This window comes from Eriocheir sinensis, chromosome 5, assembly GCF_024679095.1.
Source record: "Eriocheir sinensis breed Jianghai 21 chromosome 5, ASM2467909v1, whole genome shotgun sequence".
NCBI classification, from domain to species: Eukaryota; Metazoa; Arthropoda; class Malacostraca; order Decapoda; family Varunidae; genus Eriocheir; species Eriocheir sinensis.
The window spans coordinates 18,021,684-18,048,155 of record NC_066513.1 but is presented as its reverse complement, the minus strand read 5'-3'; the positions used below and the strand labels follow the sequence as shown (position 1 = coordinate 18,048,155).

At 44.2% G+C, this 26,472-nt stretch overlaps 2 protein-coding genes across 2 annotated transcripts in view; both read right to left on the bottom strand.

The window, feature by feature from the left end:
• Positions 1-10,547: 10,547 nt before the first annotated feature.
• Positions 10,548-12,157, bottom strand: LOC126984780 (uncharacterized). The gene is made up of 2 exons (XM_050838857.1): positions 11,999-12,157; positions 10,548-11,666 (listed from the first exon to the last, which is right to left on the bottom strand). The coding sequence occupies exons 1-2, from the start codon at positions 12,008-12,010 to the stop codon at positions 10,686-10,688; spliced, it is 993 nt and encodes a 330-aa protein (XP_050694814.1). The 5' UTR covers positions 12,011-12,157; the 3' UTR covers positions 10,548-10,685.
• Positions 12,158-24,554: 12,397 nt separating this feature from the next.
• LOC126982998 (uncharacterized) overlaps positions 24,555-26,472 on the bottom strand; it is a 6,749-nt gene continuing 4,831 nt past the window's right edge. The window contains exons 3-4 of the mRNA XM_050835397.1: positions 25,444-25,583; positions 24,555-25,187 (exon numbers count right to left, since the gene is read on the bottom strand). Coding sequence (XP_050691354.1) covers positions 24,693-25,187; positions 25,444-25,583 — 635 coding nt within the window. The 3' untranslated portion in view covers positions 24,555-24,692. The remainder of the gene's footprint in view (positions 25,188-25,443; positions 25,584-26,472) is intronic.

Sequence of the window (26,472 nt, the reverse complement as noted above, 5' to 3'; positions counted from 1 at the left end):
GTACTGTGTTTTGTTTAAAAAAAAAAGTAATAGCGACGCCTTTATTCAGCCAGTGTGTAAAGGCAAAGGTCAAGAGGCGGTGGGTTGTAAAGGGGAATCCACTCACTGCAAGTGTGACAGGGTTTGGGCGTGTGGTGACCTGACGTCCATCATGTTGTCCTCATTGTTACACTGCAGGATGGGTCACCTCCGCTCCCATCGCTTCGTCCTCGCTCAGAATAGATCAGTGTTGGCGTCGCAGCGACACCGAGTTTCCGATTCAATTTAGGGAGAGGAGACGATGCGTTGCGTACGGCGCTGTGTCGATTTTACATCCAGTGAGCGAAGTAGTGTAGGAGTGCATGGTGGGCTGAAGTGGCATGGTCGAGAGTCTCCCTCCACTCCCCCTCACCGAGTAGGTAAAGGTTGCAAGTGTCCTCGAACACTGAGGGTGATGAGGCGTTTCTTTTCTCCTTTTGTCTGGCATCGGCGCTGTAAAAAGATTTCGATGGCCACTCCACCGCGTGTTAAGAGGGAAATTGTATGTGTGTGTGTGTGTGTGTGTGTGTGTGTGTGTGTAATTCACCACGGCCTGATCACTAGTTGGACTCGCTTTCGCCAGCAGGTACCCTCCCGACGTGAGCAAGTGCTCATTATCGTTGCTCTCTGGATACTGCCAGGACCTCACACACCACACCATCCCCCTTGCTCAAGAGGGGACAGTAACCACTCCTAGTCAACGGAAAGAATCCGGCCTGAGCGGGGCTCGAACCGCCGCCTGTTTGCCTGTTTGCAGCGCAGCGCTCTACCGATTGAGCTACCGGAGCGGAGCGGTGTGTGTGTGTGTGTGTGTGTGTGTGTGTGTGTGTGTGTGTAATATACATACTTTTGCGTGCGCTTTACCGCTGTCTCCGTACTCTACGTTACTGACCTGACTTGTAGACCGAGACCTCAGCTTATCTTATTTTTTCAAATCCGGTGACGTGGGTGCTCCTAACCTGCCCATATAAAAGAGCTTATCTTTTTTTCTGCTATGACGTGAGTAGTCCTGGCCTGTCTATACAAAAGAACTAGTAATCAACGAACATCCACATCAGTCTACTTCTCACATTAAAGCTGATAACGTCAGTGTAACCGACTTATCCACTATATTGCTGTAGGAAGACTTTTCTAGACGTGTTATTTTGACAGAAGAAAAAGTTACATTTTTACGTGAAAGCAATCTTCTGGACGCACCACAAGACGTCGTCATCGATGTGGCAATGTCGTGTGAAAAAAAAAACGAAAGCGTGATGGTTGAGGAATACAGGCTTCTTGAGGACCGCCAAACTTCAAGTTCTGAAAGAAGTCCATTTTTCCGTTATATGGAAATGAACTACAAATTGCACTGCCATCTGAGTTACTGCGAAGTTTTTGAAGTGATATTTTATTCTGTAATGGAAATACCCACACATACAGCAGTTACTAACGGGAAATTCTTGTAGTAAGTTAATTGATTGTTAGAAGAAAAGCCGAGAGGTGTGTGTCCAGCCGTCGTTTCCCATCGCCAACGAGGTAAGATGGTTGGAACAAACGATGAAGCAGTTCAGAATGACGAGGCAAGAGTGGCTGGTCGACGGCTCCTGTCACATCATGCTCTTTGTGTCTCACCCCAAGATGGCGATGAAGCATGGTGTTTAGGGTACCTTAAGCGACGGAGATGAACACCGCCTCCGCCCGCTGTTATAGCGTGTGCAGGCCAATAACGCGAATGAATGATATACGAAACGTGTATCATTAAAGAATTTAAATGTAATTTGTCTGTATATTTCATGCAGTATCGAAGAAATGCATCGTAATGATGACCATTTGTGTACAGTACTGTTGAACATATTTTGAAGATGATAAGGTGTATGTCATTAGTATTAAATTGTTATGTAAACTGTATATTAGTTATGCTGCATCAATCAATCCTATCAAAATGATGACCATTAAGTGCACTATTTTACATTATTTTAGATGATTTAGCGTATGTCATTAAGGTGAGTTTGGACAGGGGAAGCCTTCAACCTGTGAGTTGGTTAGACTGACAGACATAGATACAAAAAAACTGAGAACGTACATACAGACAGGAAAGAAACCAAAAATGAGACAGAAAACACACAAACAGAACAAACAGAAAGACAGAAACATTCAGACAGAAAGGCACACAAACAATGGCACAGACCAACAAACCAGCAGACACACCCCAGGGACCAGGGACCGAGAGAAAGCACATCCTTCTGCCAAAGTAAAGAAGATGAACCTCGCACCTGTGGAGATCTCGCTGATGTCTTTTTATTATTATCACCTTCGCTTAAATTCCGCCACTGGCCTCCTCCTCCTCCTCCTCCTCTTACTCCTCCATCACTCCGACATTTTGGCCTCTTCGCTCTTTTCTCTCCCGTTCTCGTTATTTTCGTCTTCCTCATCATCTCTCCTTCGCTCTAAACGGTCTTATGGTCTTAGCTCTTGCCCGCCTCTCAGCGCTCTTTAGACTTTTACATACTCCTCATTGAAGTTATCCTCCGACGTTCTTTTTTTTTCTATCCTTCGATCCCTAGCCTTCCTGATTGTTTCTCTAGTCCATTCTAAAGTTTTTCCTATGTCTTATCTTCCTCCTCTTCCTTTTCCTTCTCCTCCTCCTCCTCCTTCTCTTCATTTTCCTTCCCCTCCGCCGCCTCTATTTCCTTCTGCTCTTTGTACTCTTCCTCTAATTCTGTATACTGTTTCTTCTTTTTTCTCCTATTCCTCTTCTTCCTCTTCCTCCTGCCTGCTCCTGCTCTTCTTCACCCACCTTCATGTCCTAATCCTCCTCCTCCTCCTCCTCCTCCTCCTCCTCCTCCTCTTTGATCCAGTTATCCTCCTCATCTTTCCTGCCTTTCATTCTTACATTCCTTACTTTTTTTCTTTTCGTGTTTTTACGTCGTTTATCTTTGCAAATGTAATTTCATCATCTTATTTTGCGATCTTTACATTTTGCGTTAGGATTGGTATATTTAATTTATCGAAACTAAATATACTAATGACTTTCTTTACAAATCAATGTTCCTGTTTTTATTTATATTGTGTTACCGTACGTGTTGGTGCTATATAGTGTCAGTGGTGCTGTTATTGTTAGTGCTGTTGTTAGTGTTATTTGTGTTAGTGTAGCATTCAGAGTGTTACTGTTGAAGTTGTGGATGTTACAGCTGTTGTTATTATTGATGGAAGCTGTGATAGTGTCGTTATAGTATTTGTTGCTGTTGTTTTTGTTATGCATTTTGTGGTATTGTCGTTTTTAATGTTGTTTTTGCTGTTGTGGTGGTGGTGGTGTCGTAGTTGTCGTCGTGGCTGTTGTTTTGTTGTTTATTATTGTTGTGGATGTTATTTTTGTTTGTCGCTTTTAATGTTGTTTTTGTGTTGTGTTGTCGATAGCGGGGTGGAGCACGGTGTCGCTGTTGGTAGGGCTTACAAAGTTATTTACGCTTCTCGTCCCGGTGAGTAAGTCAATTATTTCCGTGTCAGTCGCCGCTTTACCTCCCGTCAATGCTCTACAGCTTTTATTTTTATTTATTTAGGTTTATATTTCCCTTCCTGCTCGCCCGTCTATTGTTTTTTTCATGCACTGTCAAATTTATCTTTTCTTCTACGTGATATTTTCGTTTTATAATGTTTTGTCTATTTTCAGCGAGCAGCGAGATCCAACATTTTTTTTGTCTTTTTTTTACGTCCAAAATCCAAACAAGTATTAACTGCATGAGGTCTTTCATCCGTAGCGACAGACAAATTGATTTAAAGTTACGGCCCCGTGTGTGTATATGTGTGTGTGTGTGTGTGTGTGTGTGCGCGCGTAGGGGAGCACACACACACACACACACACACACACACACACACACACACACACACACACACACACACACACACACACACACACACACACACACACGTACTCACTCACTCACTCACTCACTCACAGTCACTCACACCAGGGGAGGTAACTAATTTAAATATCTTTTGTTTTGTTTTGCGTTGTTTGTTAAAAAAAATAACATTTTTGTGAAACTGGCGAGAGAGAGAGAGAGAGAGAGAGAGAGAGAGAGAGAGAGAGAGAGAGAGAGAGAGAGAGAGAGAGAGAGAGAGAGAGAATATACGACATATCTTTCAATATTGTTTTTCATTTTTAATTATTTCTTAATTGCTTTGCTAATTCGTTAACACAGTACAATGAAGTTTATCTGAATTCCATCGCTAAGAACTCGCACAAAATGGTTAAGTAGAAATGTATATAAAAACAAAATTGAATCTTCCCTATTGTCAATATCTATTATCTTTTTATTTATTTCGTTACATCTCATTATTATTATTATTATTATTATTATTATTATTATTATTATTATTATTATTATTATTATTATTATTATTATTATTATTATTATTATTATTATTATTATTATTATTATTATTATTATTATTATTATTATTATTACTATTATTACTATTATTATTATTATTATTATTATTATTATTATTATTATTATTATTATTATTATTATTATTATTGTTTTTATCATCGTCCTTTTCATTGCTGTCATAATTAGCATCTTCATCTTCATCATTAGGTGTGACATGTATTTTCCCCTTTGTCTTACCTGGGCAGGTGTGGGGCTCGCAATGAAGGGAGTGGCAGGGACCGAGGCCGCGGACTTGGGCCACAAAAAAAGAGGAATGTAGGAAAGAGAGAGAGAGAGAAAAAAAAAAACGCTTCACCTTACCTTACATTCACGCAAGTCCAGGCATCTCGGCGCTGGTGTCTTTGTTAGCCTTGAGATATGGTTTGCCTTCACCAGCCCACAGCTTCAAGTTATACCACCCTTACCCCCATGTCCACCTCCTTCCTCCCACCTCCTTCCCTTTTTGATCTACCTTCTCACATTCCTCGACTACTTATCTCCCTTATACTGCCCTCCAGCCATACCACAATACCCCCTACCCCCTTCTTCCTCCCATAACTATCTTCTCTCTTTCTTCCTTCCCTCTCTCTTCATTTTCCTTCATTTCTTCATCCTACATCATTCTCCTTAATTTTTTTTCTTTTCCCTCCTCCGTCATTTTCCTTCCCTCTCCTTTTTTTCCCTTCATTCCTTTCTTCTTTTTCTTCAGTTTATTCTCTCTTCCTTTCTTTAGATTTACTCTCTTCTTCATTTTTTCTGACCTCTTCCTTCCTTTTTTTCTTCTCTCAGCATTACCAACCTTTTCCCTAACCAGCCCTCTCATTTTTCTCTCCCCTACCGTTTATATCCCTCTCTTGCCACTCAGTCCTTTCCTCCTTCCCTCCCTCTTTACCTCTTCCATTCGTTACCTGTTTAATCCCTTTCCTTCCCTGCTTGCCTCCTTATTTTTCCTTCCCAAACTTTCCTCTCTTTTCTCTTCCTTTGTCCTCTAATAATTTTTCTTCTGCCGCCCACACCCAACTTTTTATTCCATTAACTTCATACTTCACCCCTTTCCCTCCTATTTCCATTCCTTCCTCTCTTTTTCCCTTTGCCCTTTTCTTTATCCGCCTTGGCATTATCAGCCTGCCTGGCATTATCTTCCTGCTCTCTCTCTCTCTCTCTCTCTCTCTCTCTCTCTCTCTCTCTCTCTCTCTCTCTCTCTCTCTCTCTCTCTCTCTCTCTCTCTCTCTCTCTCTCTCTCTCTCTCTCTCTCTCTCTCTCTTTCTCATCAATCAATATATCTGTCTATGTATCTATCTCTCCATCTATCTATATATATTTCTCTTACATTATTACCAACCACGCCCTTCCCTCCTTCCTCATATCGTCCTCCTTTCTCCTTTTCTCCTTAACTTCTTCCATCTTTTTCCTTTTCGCCCGCATTGTATCCGTCTGCCTTGCTCTAGTTCCCCTTTGTACCCCTATCCAGATGGTATGCTCATAACCTTTGACGCATGGGCCACCGAATGCCTCTCCTTGCAATTAGGCTGCGTGGGGTGTGCGGGAAAGGGGAGAAGGTGTGTGAGGCTCGTCAGGTGTTGCGCGGTGTACTTACCTGAGCTCAGCTGTCTTCAGGTGTGATGGATAGGTGAGAGGAGAACCAGACGTGAAGGTTTTTGAGGCGAGGTTACGTGTGTGTGGGTGTGTGTGTGTGTGTGTGTGTAGACAAAGGAACAGGTGTGAGTGAATGTATACCCACGCAGGTACTAATTAAAGCTGTCTGAGCTACCTAGAGAGAGAGAGAGAGAGAGAGAGAGAGAGAGAGAGAGAGAGAGAGAGAGAGAGAGAGAGAGAGAAAACCATTACCCCATTGCCGGTATTCTCGGAAAGTAACAAAATGAGAAAAGAGAAGGGAAGGGAAATGGGAGGGAGTGAAGGAGCTGCAGACCCCATTCCCGGCACGCGAGGGGGAGCGGCGGCGCCTTGACGGGCTGGAAAGGCGACGAAAGGAAGAGAAATGAAGTACTAAATCGCTGCACCGTAATAATACCCTAAAACAAAGGCCCATATTTCCCCGCTCAGGCTCGTTACGGCGTGCGAGAAAAAAAAAAAGTGCGAGCTGGAAAGCCCTAATTTACGCCCGGAAGGAAGAAAGGAAGGAGAGAGGAAAGAAGGGACGAAAATGATGGTGGATATGTACGGAGAGGTAAATAATTATCCTATGGTATTTAATTCTTAGGTTGTTTTTAAAAAGTAGTGTTTTCAGAGACGTTAAAATGATAAATCCTATGCAGTGATGTAAAATGTGTACGAGAACTGGTTATGACTTATGAGTGTTATGTTTTGTATGCCTTTGGGACTGTCCTCTTACAAAACACAGGAAATAATTAAATAGGGTAGTAGATGCGGGCAGCTGGATAGAGTGCAAAATCGATAATTGACATATATGGATGAAGATCTTGGCATTGGAAGAAGAAGAGGAAGAATAAAAAGAAGAACGAACGAACGAAAGGAAGAAAGAGAAAGATTAGAAGAAAGAAACGAAAAAGTGAGAGAGAATATAGTAATCGATAATGTTGCCTGATAGAAAATGACAACAGTGAAGGTAAGGATAGTGATTGATGGTGACGCTGTATGCTGAGGGAACGTATCCATGCTCCATCATTATTCCTCAACATATACTTTAATATATTCGTAACGCGCTCGGTTTTGTCCCCCTGGTTCTCCCTTTGCCAATTTGTGCCTCGGGATTCAAGGAGGATTTAACTCTCTTTCCCCTCATTTCGAACCCCTCCGTAGCACATTATTCCCTACATTTCCTCCCTCTCTTGTCTTTCTATCATACTCGCATCTCCCATTTTTCCTCCGTCCTTCCAGCTCTCCATCCTCATTACTCTTTATGCTGTCCGTGTACTGTCCCCATCGCTACCACCATCACCATTACCATACGTACCCGAGCTCTTTCGCTATTGCATAACTTCTCTTCACTATATCTGCCATCATACCCTTCAGCAACTTGTCTTTTTCTTCCTCTGGTATCTCTTTCTGCTCCTTTTCTTTCGGATAATTTTGTTTCTCTTTGTCGCCCTCTCTTCCATGCCATCATCATTCTTATCCTAATCCCTAATATTCCTATTCCCCTTCTTACTGTTCTTCCTCTTTTTCCTCCTCCCCTCCTCATTATCTTACCATATATCCATCATTCACAACACCTCCACTCCTCTACGTCTTCACCTTCACACTTACGTCATTATACACTCATCAAAAATGTACCCAGCAGCCAACCACCCAACACACTAGAGCGCAAGAGACTGAGGGAAAAGTTATAAAGAACGAAGGCTTTAGAGTTACAGTATAGTGTAAAGTAGATGTCTCATATACCCATTGCCACCCCACTGATACCTTACAAATATGTTCACCAATACTTACATCGTTTTTTCTTTGTTCAGTTATCGATATCCTGAGTCCATCACAATCACTACCATCACTAGCAGATACCATTGCACTCACCCACCACAATACTCCTCATACTCACCACGCATCCTTCCCCCCTCCAAAACCCTCCCCCTTCACAAACAATCACCACTACAGTTTTTCCCAATTTTCAGTCATCACCCTCCTGAGCCATTGCCACTAGTCACTATAACACTCACCCACCCCAATGCCTCCTCGTTTCCACCACTTCACTTCCCCCCTCCAATATTCTCCCTCTTCACAAGCGTCACCATTACGTCGTTTTTCCTATAGTTTTCAGTCATCACTTTCTGGACCATTATTACCACGACCATCACCAAACGACTTACCCACCACAATACCTCCTCGTCCACCCCTCAAAACCCCCTCCAATACCGTACCCCTTCACAAACGAGACAATACGCCACGTTTCGGCCCGTCGCCCCCCCACATATACATGATAGATGGGGGAGTTGTGCCCCTGTCCCTCCCCTTTATATGATGGATAATGGGATATAGTGGAGGGCGTCTATGGGGAGAGGAAGATAAGGGGAGGGAATGGATGGGAAGGAGAGGGAATGGGAGGGAAGGGTAGGGTAGGATAGGGAATAACACGTGTGCTCAGTAGGGGGAAGGGGGAAAGAAAGAGGATAGGAAGCTTATACTTGTTTATGTGTATAGCTTGTCTGCACACATAAACCTTAACTTTTTTTTTTATGGTCGCGTTTTTCGGGTAGTCACACAATCGTATTTATTTTATATTCATCCTTTTTTTTTCTTCAACATTGTCTACCATATACCTCTCTTTTTCTGTCTATTACTCTATCCTACGTTTTATTTGCTGATCTTTTTTTTCTTTCCTTTCCATTGCCTTTTCCTTTTTTTGTTTTTTTTATGGTTATCTTTTTCGTCGTGCATCTTCTCATTTACTGTTCATATAAATATTTTCAACAACATCTACTCAGGTAATTGGCAAAGTACTACCTGTGCATCAGTCGGACAGGAGAGACGCAGCATCACTTCCTTTCCTTCTCCTTGTTGATTGCTTCTGTTCCTCTTTTTCTTACTACAATAATTAATCTCAAAGGCATTATTCTCACTCGCAAACGTTCATGTAATCAGCGAAGTATACCTGTAAATCAACGTGACAGGTAAGACGCAGCATCACTCACCTCTCACCTACTTTACTCACTTCTGATTTAGTCTGTCATACTTTACTTGCTTTCTTGTTCATCTTCATCCCCCGCCCAGTGATGGATTATATTAAGGCAGCGTGGATCACCTCTGGATATTATTTCGTAGGTTTTTACCGTGCGTTCGGCGAAAGGCGCGCGACACATACATAATATTTAAGCCTCTAAAAGCATCGCGCCCTCATAGATTTTCCCACGGAGCCAGAAACCAACCCGTTTTTAAGAGAGGTTATCCTTTAATATATATATATATATATATATATATATATATATATATATATATATATATATATATATATATATACCCCGCTGCTAAGTTATCGGGGAAACTCAACCAGTTTTTAGCGCCGTGACTCCTCCTCCTCCAACTCCTCCTCCTCCTCCTCCTCCTCCTTCTCCTCCTCCTCCTCCTGGTCCTCCTCGTCCTCGTCCTCCTCGACCTCCTTCTCCTCCTCTTCTTTCTCGTCTTCAGTTTTTTTTCTTTCTTTTGTTGTCTTTCATTTTTCTTTTCTTCCCGGTTCTCTTCCATTTGGTTCTTTTCTTCACCCCACTTTTCTCCTGCTCCTGCTTCATATCCTCCTCCTCCTCCTCCTCCTCCTCCTCCTCCTCCACTTCCATTTTCCTCCTCAGTATCCTCCTACTTATATAGATAAACTTATATAAAAGATTACTTCTTGCCAGCATAGAAGAAATATGATCTGGTTTCGGTGCTCCATTTTAGTGTTTAATGATGTGTCAATCTCTTTGTATGAATGAATGAATGTATGTATGTATGTGTGAATCTATATCTATGTATGTATGTATGTATGTATGTATGTATGTGGGTGTGAATGCCTGTATGTCGTCTTTCAGCTAAGTATTAACTAAGAAAGCTGATAAATAAACCACAAATTTTCTACACAACCTGTTACTCTTTTGAAACATTTGGTGAATGAGCCCTAATGGACTTCCGACCCCTCTTTAACGGAATTTGTTCGTCCTTCAATTGTTTTGTTCTTAATAAAGCATGTGTTAACCCTTTCCCTCAGGTCAGATGTATAACTGAGCTTCGTATGTGTGTGTGTGTGTGTGTGTGTGTGTGTGTGTTAGAGAGAGAGAGAGAGAGAGAGAGAGAGAGAGAGAGAGAGAGAGAGAGAGAGAGAGAGAGAGAGAGAGAGAGAGAGAGAGAGAGAGAGATCAGCTCCGTTTGGGATTTTGTATTAACACGAAGCAAGAATGTGAAATTTTCATTGAAATTTCTTTTGAGGTTATTTTGCTACTTTCATATGGAGTTTCCTTATAAGGGTGAGGCGGCACATGATGCGAGAGAAGATGGGGAGTGGGTAAGGAGGTGGGGATGTGAAGGATGAGCAACTGAGCATCTTGTTGTGATTACCAAAGTGCGGAAGGGTACTTCTTCCTCCTTTCTTGTGGGTCAACCTCATGTACATTGTGTGTTGCTTCAAAGAGACTGAGGGAGTGGAGAAAACATATAGTAAAAAACAGCAAAAGACCTTCATTGCTTTATATAACAAGTATTTTGTCTGTACATCGTGATGAATGTTTGATGGTCAAGTCATAAAAAATGCAGAGTTGTCAGAGGAAGAAGCATTAAGACTAGAGTCCTGGTGCAGCGTCAGTGGTTGTCTTAGGGCAGCTGGATGTTTTGTCCGTTGGAGAAGACAATGCCGGAGGGCCCGCTGACGACGGGAGTGGCGCCGGCGGCGAACTGGACGGGGGTACCGTCAGGAAGGATCATGCCAGAGGGGCCCACCAGGGAACGCTTGGCGCGCTTCTGGATGAGGGTGCCGTCACTGAGGACAAGGCCAGAGGGTCCGTCCAGGGTGATGGTGGTGAAGGGTGTCTTGAACTGGACGGGGGTGCCATCATCAAGGATCATGCCAGAGGGGCCCACCAGGGAACGCTTGGCGCGCTTCTGGACGAGGGTGCCGTCACTGAGGATAAGGCCTGAGGGTCCATCCAGGGCGATGGTGGCGAAGGGTTCCTTGAACTGGACCTGGGTGCCATCCTCAAGGATCATGCCAGAGGGGCCCACCAGGGAACGCTTGACCCTGTGGAGGTCGTCGGTCAGCTGCACGTTCTTGCCGGACTTAGTCACGATGCCAGAGGGTCCAAGGGCCACGATGTCGTGGGCAAAGTCGTGGCTGAACAGTTCGTAGGTGCCGTCGGCCCTCAGGATGCCAGAGTAGCCAATGTTACCCTTGGGGAGGACGTAGCCAGCGCTACGCTTGGCGCGGAGCTGGATGTTCTTGCCATCCTTGGTCACGATGCCGGCCGGTCCGACCAGCACGACGTTATCGGCGAATGCCTGGCTGAACTGGACGTTCTGCCCGTCGGGGTTCACGATGCCGGCGGGGCCGACAACGGCACGGTAGGCCACGTACGTGGGCACGGGCACAGGAGCCGATGGGGTGGCGGCATTGAGGGCAGCCTGGCCATGGGTCAGCTGGAGGTTGTTGCCATCCTTGGTCACGATGCCTGAAGGTCCGGTGAGCACGATGTTGTTGGCGAAATCATGTGAAAACTGGACGTTGTTTCCATCGGGACTAACGATCCCAGAAGGCCCAACCTGAGCACTCACGCTCACGGCGAGAACACAGATAGCTGCCTACACAGAGAAGGAACAAAGGGACACTTAGTGATGCTACAGCAACTACTTACCCTACTTATCTCTACAATATCAATCCTTGTCTGAAGAAAAACAGGCTTACAGAATTTGAGACTTCTAAATGCTACAATGCTGAAACAAAAGAAAACCAGGGAATGGATGAAGCATATCCTCATTATAACACATCCTGATGGCGGTCACTAGTAACACGGATTTAAAGATTTATAGGATATTTAGTGAAAACAGAAGACTTAGTTAAATGGACTCGCATTAGGAAGCCTGTGTTTGAGTGCGAACTGAATTCTCGTTAAAACAAGAAAAAACTGACTCACCAGAAAATTCATGATTTCTGCTTGTGGTCCCAGAACTCCTGCTGAGGCTTCTGCGACCGGGATCGTTGTGCCGAAGTGGAGCGCCGAGGCCCTATATATACCAGCCAGGCCCAGTGATCACGTGAACCTCTGCTGTTTGATTGGATGTATTCCTCTTCTTCCTATTGGACAAGACCACTCCATGATGACAGCCTCAACAGCACAAGGTCGCCTTCCTCATTCAAGGTCTTTCGAGCCCCTCGCACGCCTTCCTCATGGTGCTGCCAGTCCTCAGCCGCGGCTCACAAGGTCTTTCCCTTTTGAATTTCCCCTTGCCCTTGCTGCTACAAGTGACAAAGGAACGGTAAAAAAGAAATAACGCCCCGTGATACATAACGCCGCAGGTGCGAGGCAGCACTGTTATCGGGGTGAGTGGTGTAACTAAAAACAGAAGGAAGGGAGGGGAGGGGGCGCCACGCCTCCCACTGGCAGGCTCCTCCCACCCATTCCATCGTCTCAGGACCCAGCTGGCCTATCATACCCGCCAAAGCTTCCTTAAAGCACGCACGCTCTCGCTGTCCTACATTCCGCGCCTCAGCAAGTGAATCTAACCCAAGCAGTTGTCTCGGCGGCGTGGGTTGACTTGATAAGACGAGCAGCAGGCTTAGAGGAGAGACCTTTCCCTTTAATTAAAGTCACACTGTGAGCGGCATAGGACGACTTTATCTCGGCAAGACCTAACACACAGCAGCAAACACCTAAGCAACATTCTCAAGAGCATCTCTCAGTCAGGAGCAGGAAATCTCAGGTTCAAAGTCAGCAGGAGCAAACGGCATGAAGCAGCTCTACGGCCAACACCCAATCTCCAGTCATCCCACGTTGCATGCAATCGCTCTGTGTCTCTTAGTGAAGGTTAAGTAATTAGGCATCCATTTATTAGTGAAGTTTGTAGAGTTCTGTTGCTTCGTCCTGAAAGTTGTCGGGGCGAGGCAGAGTCGAGATGAGCAGATGAGAGCAGCTTTTTTTTATAGTCTCATCAACCAAGGTCAATGCCGGCGCTGTCATTGATTAGCCTGAGCTGAATAATGAAGTGAAACCAACTGGAGCGGAACGAATGAATCTCTGCTTCTCTTCTTTACCGTGCCGGGAAACCAAGTAATGAAAACCAGCTACATTGATATTAAATTCTTTTCATGCTTTTATTCCAGAGGGATGCGGTAAGTAACTCCAAGCGTACGGAGATGAAGAGCCTGGAACCAAGACGAAACGAAGGAAGGAGAGAAGATAGAGAAAACGAGGAGAGGAACAGCGTGTGGGAGAAATGAAAGAGGAGGGTATGGGGCGCGTAAGGAAGGAGGGCAGTGGGTGTGGTGTGGGCAGGTGAGCGGCCCCGCAAAAACACACCTGGTTCACACTCGTCAAGGTCATCCGGTGCCCCTCCCTCGCCTTCTTCTTCATCCCCTCCTTCACCCTCCTCCTTCATTATTCACCCCTTCCTTCCCCATTCCTTTCCTTTTATTTTACTATCCGGCTCCTTCACTCATAATTCCCCCCTTTCCCGTTCCTTCAATGTCTAACCCATACTTTTTTTCTCACCCTCCTTCATTATTCCCTCTTTCATTCCCCATTTTTTTCCTTTATTCATTATCATTTCTTGCCCCTTCACCTTCCTCTTATTATCACCTCCTCCTTTTCCTCCTCCCTTTACTAACCTCTCCATCATTCCTTATCTCACACCTTTCCCATACTTTATCCTAACATTGTCTCCCTCTCCTTCCTTTCAGCGACCATCCGCCTCTTCATACCCTCCTTCATTCCTACCACTCCTTCTACCTCTACCATTCCTAACCTTCTTCTCATTCTTCCATTTCCCCGATCACTTTCACCCTTCCCCATTCCACTCTTATCTGGATTAATGACTTTTTACGTTCATTCTTTCTTCATTCTCGTTTCCAGTTTCTTTCCTTCGTCCTTCACTTTACCCCTCCCTCTCCCTCTTCTCCATGCACCCACTTCTTCTATCTCACCTCATTCTCCTTCCCTCCTTCTCCTGCTCCTCCTCCTTCTCCCTCTTCAGCCCACTCCCCATCCTCCTTCCTTGCCTCGTTGCTAATGGACTCGCTTCCTCAAGAAATTGGAGGACTGTATACGTTTATGCTGATTAGGCAAACATTTATTAATAATGCATTTATTTGATGTAACCTTAAGTTCATCGCTCGCCGGGAGGAAATAACGAGAAGCCTAATATATTAAAAAGAACCTGTGATTAATAAAAGTAATTGAGTTTGGGTATTTGGATTAAAGAACGGTGAGTATACACTAAGCTTACCCGATTTGATTGAATTTAGTAGACTGCTGAAAGAACACAGATTAACGAAGTATTTACATCATTAAACACGGACCTTAACCTAAGCCGTCGACGAATATATGAAGGTTAATTGTATCCATTTAGACAAGAGGGAAGGAGGAGGAGGAAGAAGAGGTGGAGAATATGGAGGAGGAAATAGAGGAGGAGGAAGAGGTAAAGGACGTGTAGGGATGAGCGTAGAACTTGGAGAAAAAATACAGAATGATAACATTTCTTATTGGCTGGGCAGAAAGATGGGTTCAGACGGAGATCATTCCCTCTTTGAGCTATATAAGAACTTCACAGAAAAAAAAAGATATGTGTCCTGAGGCTTATGTTAGGTAAGCCCGCAGGGAGACACGTGGACTCTAGCTGCAGAAAAGAGGAGCTAAGCCCAGAGCGAGGAAAAGTGTTCAAGGAAGGGAAGGGATTGAAGGAAAATGAAAAAGGTGTCAGGGGATGGAGAGGAAAGGATAGAAAAATATATGAAAGAATGGATCGAAGAAGAAAACCAGGAAAGGATAGAGATGGGAGTATAAGAGAAGGGAAAGCATGGAAATGAAACGAAGGAAATGAAGAAGAATGTAAGAGAAGGAAAAGGAAATAGAACGTAAGAAAAAGGAAGAATATATAGTAAAGGAAACCAGGGAAAGAAATGGAAAGAGAGGCAAGGCAAGGCTCGGCAAGGAGCAGGGAGGTATGATAAGGAAAGGGAAAGGAAGGGAAGAGAAATAAAAGAAAGGAAAAGAATAGAAAATTAAGAGAAAAATAGGGAAGAGACGGAAAATAAACGGGAAAATAAGGGATGGGAAAGGAAGGGGAGGGAGGGGAAAGAAACGGAATGAAAAGAAAGGGAATTCAAAAGGAAGCAAGGTAAGAGAATAAAAGAGAACGGAAATCAACGAAAAAGTGGTGAAGAAAGAGAATGTAAGGCTCGGAAAAAGAAAAAAAAGAATAAGGACGGGATAGATACTAGAAGGTAAGAGGAGGGGGGCCTTGCTGCAGTGACTTAAAAAGAAGCAGCTACCTGAAGGGATATCGGGTCTGGCTTTACCTCGAGGCGGCAACGTGAGAGTGTTTGATTTGCTGTTCGTTTCCCAAGACCGTAATTAAGTAGCAGCAACACCAGTAATAGTAGTAGTAGTAGTAGTAGTAGTAGTAGTAGTAGTAGTAATGATAGAGGAAGGATGAGAGCCAGTAATAACACCCTCTTCCGCATGATAAAACAAAAAGAATCAGAAAATGAGACTTGGTGTAAGACATTTCTGTTTATTGTCTATTTCTCTGGTCTTGTTTCTTTTTATAATTGTTGAAGTCTTGATCATTTGTTTTGGCAATCGCTTACTACGATTAATTATGTACGAGAGATAGTTAAGTTTGTCCTCTAACGTGCTCTTCTTTAGGCAGCCAGGCCCCCTCCCCCTCATTCCTACACCCTCTACCCCCTTCCCCAATTTTCCCCCGCTTTACCCTTCCCCCCATCCCTCCACTCTTACCACCTCCTCCCATTCCTCCCTCCGAACCCCCTTCCTCTATTCCTACCCTCTCTACCCCTTCCCCCATTCCTCCCCTCTCAACCCCCTCCTCCCATTTCTCCCCTCTACCCCTTCCCCGCACTACCCCCTTCCCCCTATCCTCTCCCCCTTCCAACCAGCGTCCCCATCAGCAATGCCACACACATGACGTAACTTCTGACTTTAATGGAACGAAATGTTAAACCAATACCAAACACCAAGAAATAGTTGCGTTGTGATGAGACGGAACGGAATTACGGGTTATTGCATGTTTCTTTGTGTGTGGAGGTGGAAGGAGGCGGAGGGGAAGGAGGGGGGATGTTTTTTCTTTCACTTTTATTGGTATTTCTTGTTGAATTGATTATAGTGGGTTTGAATATTGGCTTGTGAAATCCTCCTCCTCCTCCTCGCCCTCCTTCTAGTCCTTCTTTTCCTCCTCCTCCTTCTCCAAGTCTTTCTATTCTTCCGTCTCCTTCGCGTCCTTCTGTTCCTCCTCTTCCTCCTCCTCCTCCTCCTCCTCCTCCTCCTCCTCCTCCTCCTCCTCCTCCTTCTTCTCCTCCAAGTCTTTATATTCTTCCTCCTCCTTCTCCTCCTTTTCCTTCTCCTCGTCCTTCTGTTCTTTTACCTTCTCTTTCTGCTTCTCCTCCTCCTCCTCCTCCTCCATGTCTTTTTATTCTTCCTCCTCCTCCTCGTGCTTCTGTTCCTCTTCTTCCTTCTCTTTCTCCTCCTCCTTCATGTCTTTCTATTCTTCCTCCTCCTTTCGCTTCTCCCCGTTCTTCTCTTTCTCCTACTCCTTCTTCAAGACTTTCTATTCTTCCTCCTCCTTCTCCTCTTCCTTCTCCTCTTTCTTTTGTTCCTCCTCCTCCTCCTCCTCCTCCTCCTCCTCTTTCTTTTGTTCCTCCTTCTCCTCCTCCTCCTTCCCCCTCTCCTTCCTCTTTCTCCTTCTTATGTTCCAACAAAAAAGGCGATAATAATAATATGGAGGATTAGTTCCGCAGTGTATCCTTGGTGGTCTTAAGGATACCCTGCAGCCTTCACTTACATCCTTTAAACAATGATCTATCCTTGCATGCACTGCCCTTCTGTTTCACCTCCTATATTTTTTTTTCCCCTTTACGATTCTCTCCCCCTCTCATTTCTCTTGTCCAAATGTCAGTACACCACACACACACACACACACACACGCACACACACACACACACACACACACACACACACACACACACACACACACACACACACACACACACACACACACACACACACACACACACACACACACACACACACACACACACACACACACCTGTTTAGGCACACCTGAGGGTCCACACCTGGCCTTGATATACACTAGTCGTAGAACCGTCACAGGCCACTCCCTTCCCAGAGGTGTGAATGAAGGAGGAGGAGGAGGAGGAGGAAAAGAAGAAGCAGGAGGAGGAGTTAAACAATGAGACAGATGAAGATGAAGAAAAGGAAAGTAGGAGAAGGAAGAGAAAACAGGAGGAGAGAAACGAGGAGGAGGAGAAAGACGAAAGAATGAGGTAACGAAGGAGTAATAAACATAGGGTATGGAGTGGGAGGAGAGAGGTACTGTAGAAGAAAGAGGCAGAGTTAAAATTTGAGAAAAGCAAGGAGGGGAAGGAAGACGAGAACTTGAATGGGGAAATGGAGGGTGAGGACAAAATGGAACTGAAGATGGAGGACTTGGAGAATGAGGAAGGTGATGATGACAAGGAGAAGGTATAAAGGACAGTATAAAAAAAAGTAACCCATGAAAAAGTGGATATAAAAAAGATGAAAAAAAATGGGCTGTAGAAGAAAGGAACGTATATAGAAAAAGATGAAAGGCAGAGGAAAGGTATTATATAGGAATGAGGAAAAGGAACTTCGTGAAAGCCTCAGACACAGAAACGAGTAGACAATCATAGTATAAATAAAAGTAAACCACAGAGCATACAAACAAAATTGGATCCATAAATCTTAGTCTGAAGAGAGAAATTGAGGCTTGAAATTGCGTGATATATCGCTGCTTATTGTGACGAACGAGAAGGACACAAGGTGAGATGCATGAAAAATGTTGTTATATGAATAGACAGGTGGACAGGTAAATACATAGTTGGCTAGATATACTACTACTACTACTACTACTATTACTACAACCACCATCACTGCCACTACTGCTACTACTACTACTAGAAACACCACTGCCACTACTACTACTACTACTACTACTACTACTACTACTACTAATAATAATAATAATAATAATAATAATAATAATAATAATAATAATAATAATAATAATAATAATAATAATAATAATAATAATAATAATAATAATAATAATAATAATAATAATAATAATAATAATAATAATAATAATAATAATGCTGCTACTTCCACTTGTAATGCTGCTACCAATATTACTACTGCAGAGAGATTGAGATTGTTTGAGAGATTGAATGCTTAAATCCAGACCATGATTAGTTTTTTTTATGGAGACCAGAAGCATTAATATTCTTAAAGTGGAAGCAAGCATTGTTTGTTTTCCTCTCCTAATTTAGTGTTTCTCCGGTCCTGTTGAGTCATTCCGTTGAGTACCGTGACCGAGCGTGTATGTCCGTGCAGTAGGCAAGCAAACACGCACTATTTTCAGTTCATTTTTTCATACTCTAGTCCTAATATTTGTTTTAGCGCCATATATGTATAAATATATTGTACCCTTATTTCTTTATTTTGTTTAACCACAACATTTATTTTACGCAGATGCCTCTATAAAATTAATGAGCCAGGTAATTGAAGAGATCTCAGGTACTCTGCACTCCCTCACCTCCTGCCGCCTTCCCCGCCTGAGTGAACGCTGCTCTCCATCACTAAGTCAGACTTAACAACGCTCGTTTACGCTCCTCTCCTCTCTATTCTTTCGCACACTTCACTTTCCTTTTCTTACTCTTACTTCTTCCCCTTCATTCCCGCCTCCCTCCAACCCTCACCCCCCTTCCCTTCCGGGCGAGGTGGAGACGGTGAAGGAGGCCTTGGTGAAGGTAGGGCAGAGGGAGGAGAAGGAAGTTAGGCTCTCGACCTAAACGTGTCTGGCCTCCTGCCCCGCCGCCCCGCCTGTGACGAGGACGCGGCTGCTTGGCGCTCACCTCACGTAGCGCCTTGCCGTGCGTGTGGATGAGGAGGAAATTAAGGATGGCAAATATTGTCCCGCCAAATATGTACTAACGCATGTAAATGTCTCTCTTTGGGCAGACTGTCGTGTACGTCATGACTGCTCTATTTTTTTTCACCCAGCTTCTCTGTATTATCTGTCAAAAAAACGCAGGAAAAGTCAGGCGTGGTATTGAAGGCGCGGAGAGGCTTGACAGAGGAAACAATCACACAATACAGAGTCGGTTGGAGGTCAAAGGAGGCTGTGGGTGGCAGGATGGCAAGACTAAACCTCCAACTAACCAGCCATTACCTGTCCCACCTGAGGCACTGCTATTACCCAGGTAGTCCCCTCTAATACCAGGTCAGCTGAGCCTGTAGGACCCTGCCAGGGAGGGGGAGGAAGCCTGTAACTGATGTCTACGGTATCGAGACCTTTAGACCACACGCAAGGAGGCCGCGGCAGGTAGACAAATGGGCATCTTCATTACTCTCAGTGGCCTCATTAGTTTGCCCGATAATGCGGTGCACCTGCGCGAATGCTTGCAGGTGTGGGGAGTGTTTGGCCGTCCTGTGTTGGGTTTAAAGGAGTCTGCGAGCGTAGGGCATACGGAGGTTTGGGTTAGAGCTAGACTACTGTGTGGACTTAAGTTTTCATTCGCTTCCCTTCGTGGCCTTATCCTTAATGCCCTGAAATTCTGCTTGCACTGTGGAGTTTATGCGTGTTTATTCTCTCATTTGCCCCCTACCGAGTCTTTACGAGGCTGCAAGACTTGGGCCGCTAACCCATTCATCTCTCCTTACTCATATGAAGGGGTAACCGACTCCTCAAGCCTTTAATCCTTTTTGTTTTAGTTAGTGATGTAAACTCCAGAATCCATCATACACAGTCGTTCGCACAGGGTATCGCCAACAAACAATCATTCTTCGTTATGTGAATAGGTGTTGTGCCCGGCTGACAGGTAAAGGAGAGGTGGAACTAATCACAATCACTAAAGAGAAAGAAAAGAGTCAGCGGTATATTGTACTCGAATTGCAAGTCATCCACATTGTCTTATCTGATGGAGCGGCTCACTCTGACACGCCCCTTACACTTAGCATTCCTCCTCCTGCTCCTGTTCCTCCTCCTCCTCCTTCTCCACCACCTCATTCTCTTCCTCCTCCTCCTTCTCTTTGCTATTATCATCAGTATCCATCTTTTCTTTATCCCACTTTGTTCTCCACACATTCATTGATCCACTTGCTCCTATCTCCCGATCCATTTTCTCTCCCTTCCTATCCTTACCTCCATCCTACCCTACCTCCCTTCCGCTATTCCTTTCTCCTATTCCGCCCGTTTCCCAATCTTTACATCTCCCTCCTTTCCTCCTCCCTTCCTCCATTCCCTTCTCTTATTACGCCCGTTTCTCTTTCTGTTCCTACCTTCTCTACCACTTCTTTCTTTTCGTTTCCTTTCCTCCCCCTTTCCAGGTATCCTATTCGTTGTGCCTCACCTCCCTCCGTTTTCCTTTCTTTCCTTTCTTTCCCTTAACGTCTTCTATTCACTTATCTTGCACGTCTCCCCTTCCTTAAACTTCATTCCCCTTATTTCCTTTCCTACCTTTCCTTCATCCATTTTTTTTTAATTCTTTATCTTCTTACCCGCGCTATACATTCCCTATGTGTTCGCCCCTTTGTCTTCCTCCACTTCTCTTCCCCTTTCCTTGTTTCCCTTTAGTTCTGTTTTTTTTCTTCTTATCTTACATACGTTTCACTTTCTGCTACTGTCTCTTATATCATTATCTCCTTCCTTCATTCCTATATTACTTCCCCTTTCAAATGTTTCAACTTCCTCCCTTTCTTTCCCTTCGATTCTCTATGCTCTCCATTTTCCTTACTCTTCATTTTCTTTCCTGCTGTCTCTTCTCCCCTTCCCTCCTCTAGTCTCCCATTCCTTCCCCTTCCACACGTATCACCATCCTAACTCTGCATCTGTCTTTCTTCATTCTGTTCGCTATGCTCTATTTTCTTCAATATGTTTTACTTTCTGCTACTGTCCCTTCTATCCTCACCTCCATCCTCTAGTCCTCCCTTTCTTCCCTTTCCGCATGTCTCGCCTTCTTCCCTTAGCATCTGTTCCCCTCGTCTCCCTCCCGTCCACCATTCCCTTTAATCTCCCGAAGCCTCCACTTTCCCTTTCCGTTCCTGCCCGTCCCCCTTGCCCGCAGCTCTCACCTTCACTCTCCCTCCCTTCCCCATTAATTCTTCACCTCCTCCTCCCCTCCTTCTCCCCTCCTCCTCTCCCTTCTCAACCTTCCTCAGCCTCCATCCCCATCCCTCACATTACCTGCCTTCACCTTCACTGCCCTCTCATCCATCTCCCTGCCTCTTTATCATCCACGTTCCTTGCTTGCAGTCATGATTTTATTTTAGTGGTATTTTGCTTCCTCTTATATTCCCTGCCTGTTTGTTTTTGTTGTTGTTTTTAGGTCCTGCAGCAAAGACATAGATCGCCTCCATCCCGATTTCATGCTTAGTTTATCCGTTGTTTGTTTGCATTATGCTTGATGTTTGTTTGCTTTTATCCTTCTGGGTCGCATGGGAGGTGTCAGGTTGTTGTGTTCCCGTGTTGACCTTCTTATGTACATTTGTGTCTCTTTACAATTATTTATCGCGTGTTTTTCTTTCGTGTCGTCCGCCAATACGGTACGCAATCCATCGTTCACCCTGATAAATATCTTGGGTTGTGCAATACTTTATCCGCATGTTTGGGTTTAGGCGGCGACTCTAGGATCTGAGTGAGCGAGACTTTTAGCACGTGAACGATCCTTATTGAAAGACGAGTCGCTGGGGGAGCTTCGCTATTTATATATATAAAAAAAAATGGATGCAACAGAGAAAATGGGAAGGTGGTGATTTCTTGTAAAGTTAAGAGTAACACCCCGAGAGTTATTGGTGTTAGGGGGGGACGGGAGGAGAGAGAGAGAGAGAGAGAGAAAAAAGAGGTAAGACATAATTCACACCTGCCGTTACCTGAAGTGTGGCAAATATATGGTACCTACTTTGTCACCTGTCGTTAATTGGGTTTCTCACCTGATTACCGCTCTCATGACAAGGTGCTGTGCAATCGTATTAACTTTAGCTGGCTCAATACATATTTGCCCCACATTTCTTCAACTCGGCTTCGGTGCGTCTCGGAAGAAGCCGCAGCGTTTCCCTCCGTCTTATGCGGCTCTGTTGACAGGGAGGTAAATTTGTGACTAATCATCCACCCCACTCTCTCTTCTCTCTCTCTCTCTCTCTCTCTCTCTCTCTCTCTCTCTCTCTCTCTCTCTCTCTCTCTCTCTCTCTCTCTCTCTCTCTGTTTTGGTTTTCTGATCCTTCGTACAGACAGACAGAGACACAGAAACAGACAGACAGACAGACGGAGAGAGAGAGAGAGAGAGAGAGAGAGAGAGAGAGAGAGAATTCTAGTTATCTGTGAGTATTCTTGTTACAATTTTTTTTCTCAAGTAATATTTTCTTTTCACACTTCCTCTATGATTTACTTATCTTCGTTTGAGGTACGTGCATGGCGGAGTCACCTGTCAGCCGGCGAGAGGAACTGCTGCGGGTGAGTCTTACGTAGTGGTGAAAGAAGAAAGGTCAGGGTGTAAGGATGTGTTTCCCGATGTACGTTCCGCAGCCAGACGAACGGCGAGGTAAACTTTTTTTCCATTTTTACTTTACCCTGAAGAGCGTGTGGACATTGGCTATTTTTATTCTTTTACCGGTTGAATGAGGGAAAATTTGAGCTTGCAAGGTGGTCGTAAAGGGGATCATTCAGAGGCAGTATCCCTTGTCGGCAGTAGAGGTCGGTAGTTACGGAGATGGCTCCTAAACTGCTTGATGCTCCGCCCTTGCGCGCCTCCTCTTGTGCCAGCGCTTCCTTCCACGCGCCAGGCTGTTCATGGTGTTATTATCAAACGAGATCTTTTATGCCTCCTTGTTCTCTCTCTCTCTCTCTCTCTCTCTCTCTCTCTCTCTCTCTCTCTCTCTCTCTCTCTCTCTCTCTCTCTCTCTCTCTCTCTCTCTCTCTCTCTCTCTCTCTCTCTCTCTCTCTCTCTCTCTCTCTCTCTCTCTCTCTCTCTCTCTCTCTCTCTCTCTCTCTCTCTCTCAGTTTTCCATAAAATTTAGGCTGAGGGGCATAGAAAAAAATATGAAAAAGGCATTGAAACTGTCAGGGAAAGATAGTTACGAAGTGTCCTTTGCGGAGGTCGAAAAAAAAAGTTCGCCTATGTATAGCAATATAGGAGGTTGTAGGGACGGTGGGGGTAAGATCGACCCATGGGTTAAGAAGGAACACCCCCGAAACTCAAGCAGAAAGGGCGATGTTTAGATATTGCTAGATGTCCTGCACGTCACCAAACTGTGGCGTTATTGCCGGCGGGGAGGCGGCAGCCACGCTCATGGACTTTAGAGAGAGCCAGTAGTCTATTTGAAAGGTGCTGCTGTTATATGCACGAGCTAAGAAGCTGCATTATATTGAAATACTAATTTTAATGAGTTACTGCTTACGTTAGATATACGCCCATGTGTGTTTGCACGATCGATATGTGGCATAAACTGGTTTGCAAATTTGAAAACGTTTTGAGGTTCATCTTTTCTTTTGGGGGGTAAGGTTCCATCTTCCCACTCATACTTAATATTTCACAAACTCTTACTATTTCCTTCTCTTTTGGCCCGGAAATATGTGCGACTTATCAGCTGAGATGAATGTTTTACCATATTTAACCATAATGACTGTCATTATTTACCTATTTTGCTTTATTTGGAGGTGATTCAAAGTAGCACACACACACACACACACACACACACACACACACACACACACACACACACACACACACACACACACACACACACACACACACACACACACACACACACACACACACACACACACACACACACACACACACACACACAAAGGCACACACACACACACACACACACACACACACACACACACACACACACACACACACACACACACACACACACACACACACACACACACACACACACACACACACACACACACACACACACACACACACACACACACACACACACACACACACACACACACACACACACAACAATAAGTATAGTTGTGGAAGATACTGCTTTACAAGTATAGTTTATAGCCTCAAGACACAATTCTTAATTTGGCTGGCACTGGAAGCATTTATCTTTCTCGTCTTCAAGGTTTATTTTGACAACATTCTATTGGCATTGGGGTCAAAGTTTTGATAATTCTAAGGGATTTTAAGAATCAATATGAATGAATTTTAACAAGATAATCTTATGGTTTCAAGTGAATGTTCAGGAAACCCTGAAAAGCATAAAACATCTTAAAATACATGTATTGTTTATTCCTAATTAAATAAATGATCGATTTGAATCTCGATCATTTTGAAGACTGACCACAGAGTGGAGGATGTCGCCAGTGCTTCATTGACCCGCCAAGCCGATGCCCGCTGTTTCTCAGCTCAGAATAGTAGTCACCTCGGAAGAGGAAATAAATTATTTCTACCAATAAAAGTTTTGTCGTATTTTTTTTATTGTAAAATTACAATTACTTTCAAGAAGTCATTAGTAGTTCGTTTGTAGACGGAGGTGTCTCAACGGTAACCGCCATAGAGAAAGGATCAGAAGTAAGAAGGTGAAGAAAGATTTACTCGAAGAACTGGATGGCGGTTCCGTCAGAGAGAAGAGCGCCAGTGTCTCCCATGATGGCGACGGTCACGCCGGCAGGAAGGTGGAAGAGCTGGCTGGTGGGGGTGATGAAGCCGGAGGGGCCAGTGATGGCGTCGATGAGGGGGCCGGAGGAACGCTTCTTGCGGAACTGCACGTTGTTACCGTTGGAAAGGACGGCGCCAGACTCGGTCAAGAGGACGATCTCCACGCCGGGGGGCAGGTGCCTCTTCTGGCCGTCTGTGAAGAGCACGCCTGAGGGGCCCTTGAGGGCCACCTCACGCTTGGTGCGGGGCAGGCCATCACGATCCAGCTGCACATGTTTTCCGTCAGCTGTGATGGCGCCGCTCGGTCCAATCAGAAGGATGTTCTCGGACTGCTCGTGGGTGAACTGCACGTTGTTGCCGTCAGGCATAATGATGCCGTGCTTCCCGAACTGGGCGTTGGCGCCGGCGGCCAGCAGACACATCACTACCTGTAAATGGAAAAAGGTATGCTATCAACAGTGTCACGGATCTTCAGCGTTATTCAAGGTCCTATGTGGATTCACACCTCTGGCTCTGATGTGAACTTCTGTCAACTGAACAAAAAACGTTGTATGAGGTGGGCATTCCACACGCTAGCCATGGCGACGCGGGTCTTGTCTGGCTGAGTCGTTTTGGCAGCATGGCTGTATAGCGTTCGTTATGCGATGCTGGCTGATGTGTCTTTTGCGGCACTTCCGAACTCACCAGAAACTTCATGGTGGCTGAGGTGAGGTTTAGCAGAACTCCTGAGTGGCTACTGCCCGAACTGTGCGGCACTATGCCACCGCCCCGCTTATAAAGGCATCTGGTGCCCCGTCTGCTCCCTGACCTTTGTAAAAGTCGTGTCCTTAGAGTTGATTATTATTAACATAAGCGGATAAACAGGAGATACAGTGGCACCATTGTGTACTTCAGTCGAAGGTTGATTTCTAGTGGGTGTTTGGATAGTCTTAGCTGTTTGTTGGCAGTGCATAGATGTCTATAGATTTTATATATAGTGTGTGTGTGTATATATATATATATATATATATATATATATATATATATATATATATATATATATATATATATATATATATATATATATATATATATATATATATATATATATATATTTATATATATATATATATATATATATATATATATATATATATATATATATATATATATATATATATATATATATATTAGTCAATATCTCTAAATCCAGACAATTTGTATAGTGGCTGAACTTTTCAGGCAGTATGTGAATTGCCTGGTTCACCCAGTCAATTTAGAAATCAGCTAAAAATTGCAGATAATTTACAAAATTATCAAAATTTCCATAGATCTTCTTGGGATACCGATTGAAATGAATCCTGGTATGGGTAATTGGCCTGTTTCCTATTGGAAATTTGCATGATGGTGTGTGTGTCTGTGTGTGTGTTTGTGTGTGTGTGTGTGTGTGTGTGTGTGTGTAATTCATAAAGGTCTGATCACGAACGAACCCGCAACTACCAGCCGTTAGTCTCTCAGTGTGAGCTCAGAGCTCAGTGTGAGCTCAGAGCTCAGTGTGAACTCAGAGCTCAGTGTGAGCTCAGAGCTCAGTGTGAACTCAGAGCTCAGTGTGAGCTCAGAGCTCGTTATTTTCTTGGCATATTGACTGATATGTAGTAATGTACTGTCAGCAAAACAAGCAGTATTCTTGAGTAAAGTTTTATTTTCTAAAACCTATGTGACGATAGAATGTGA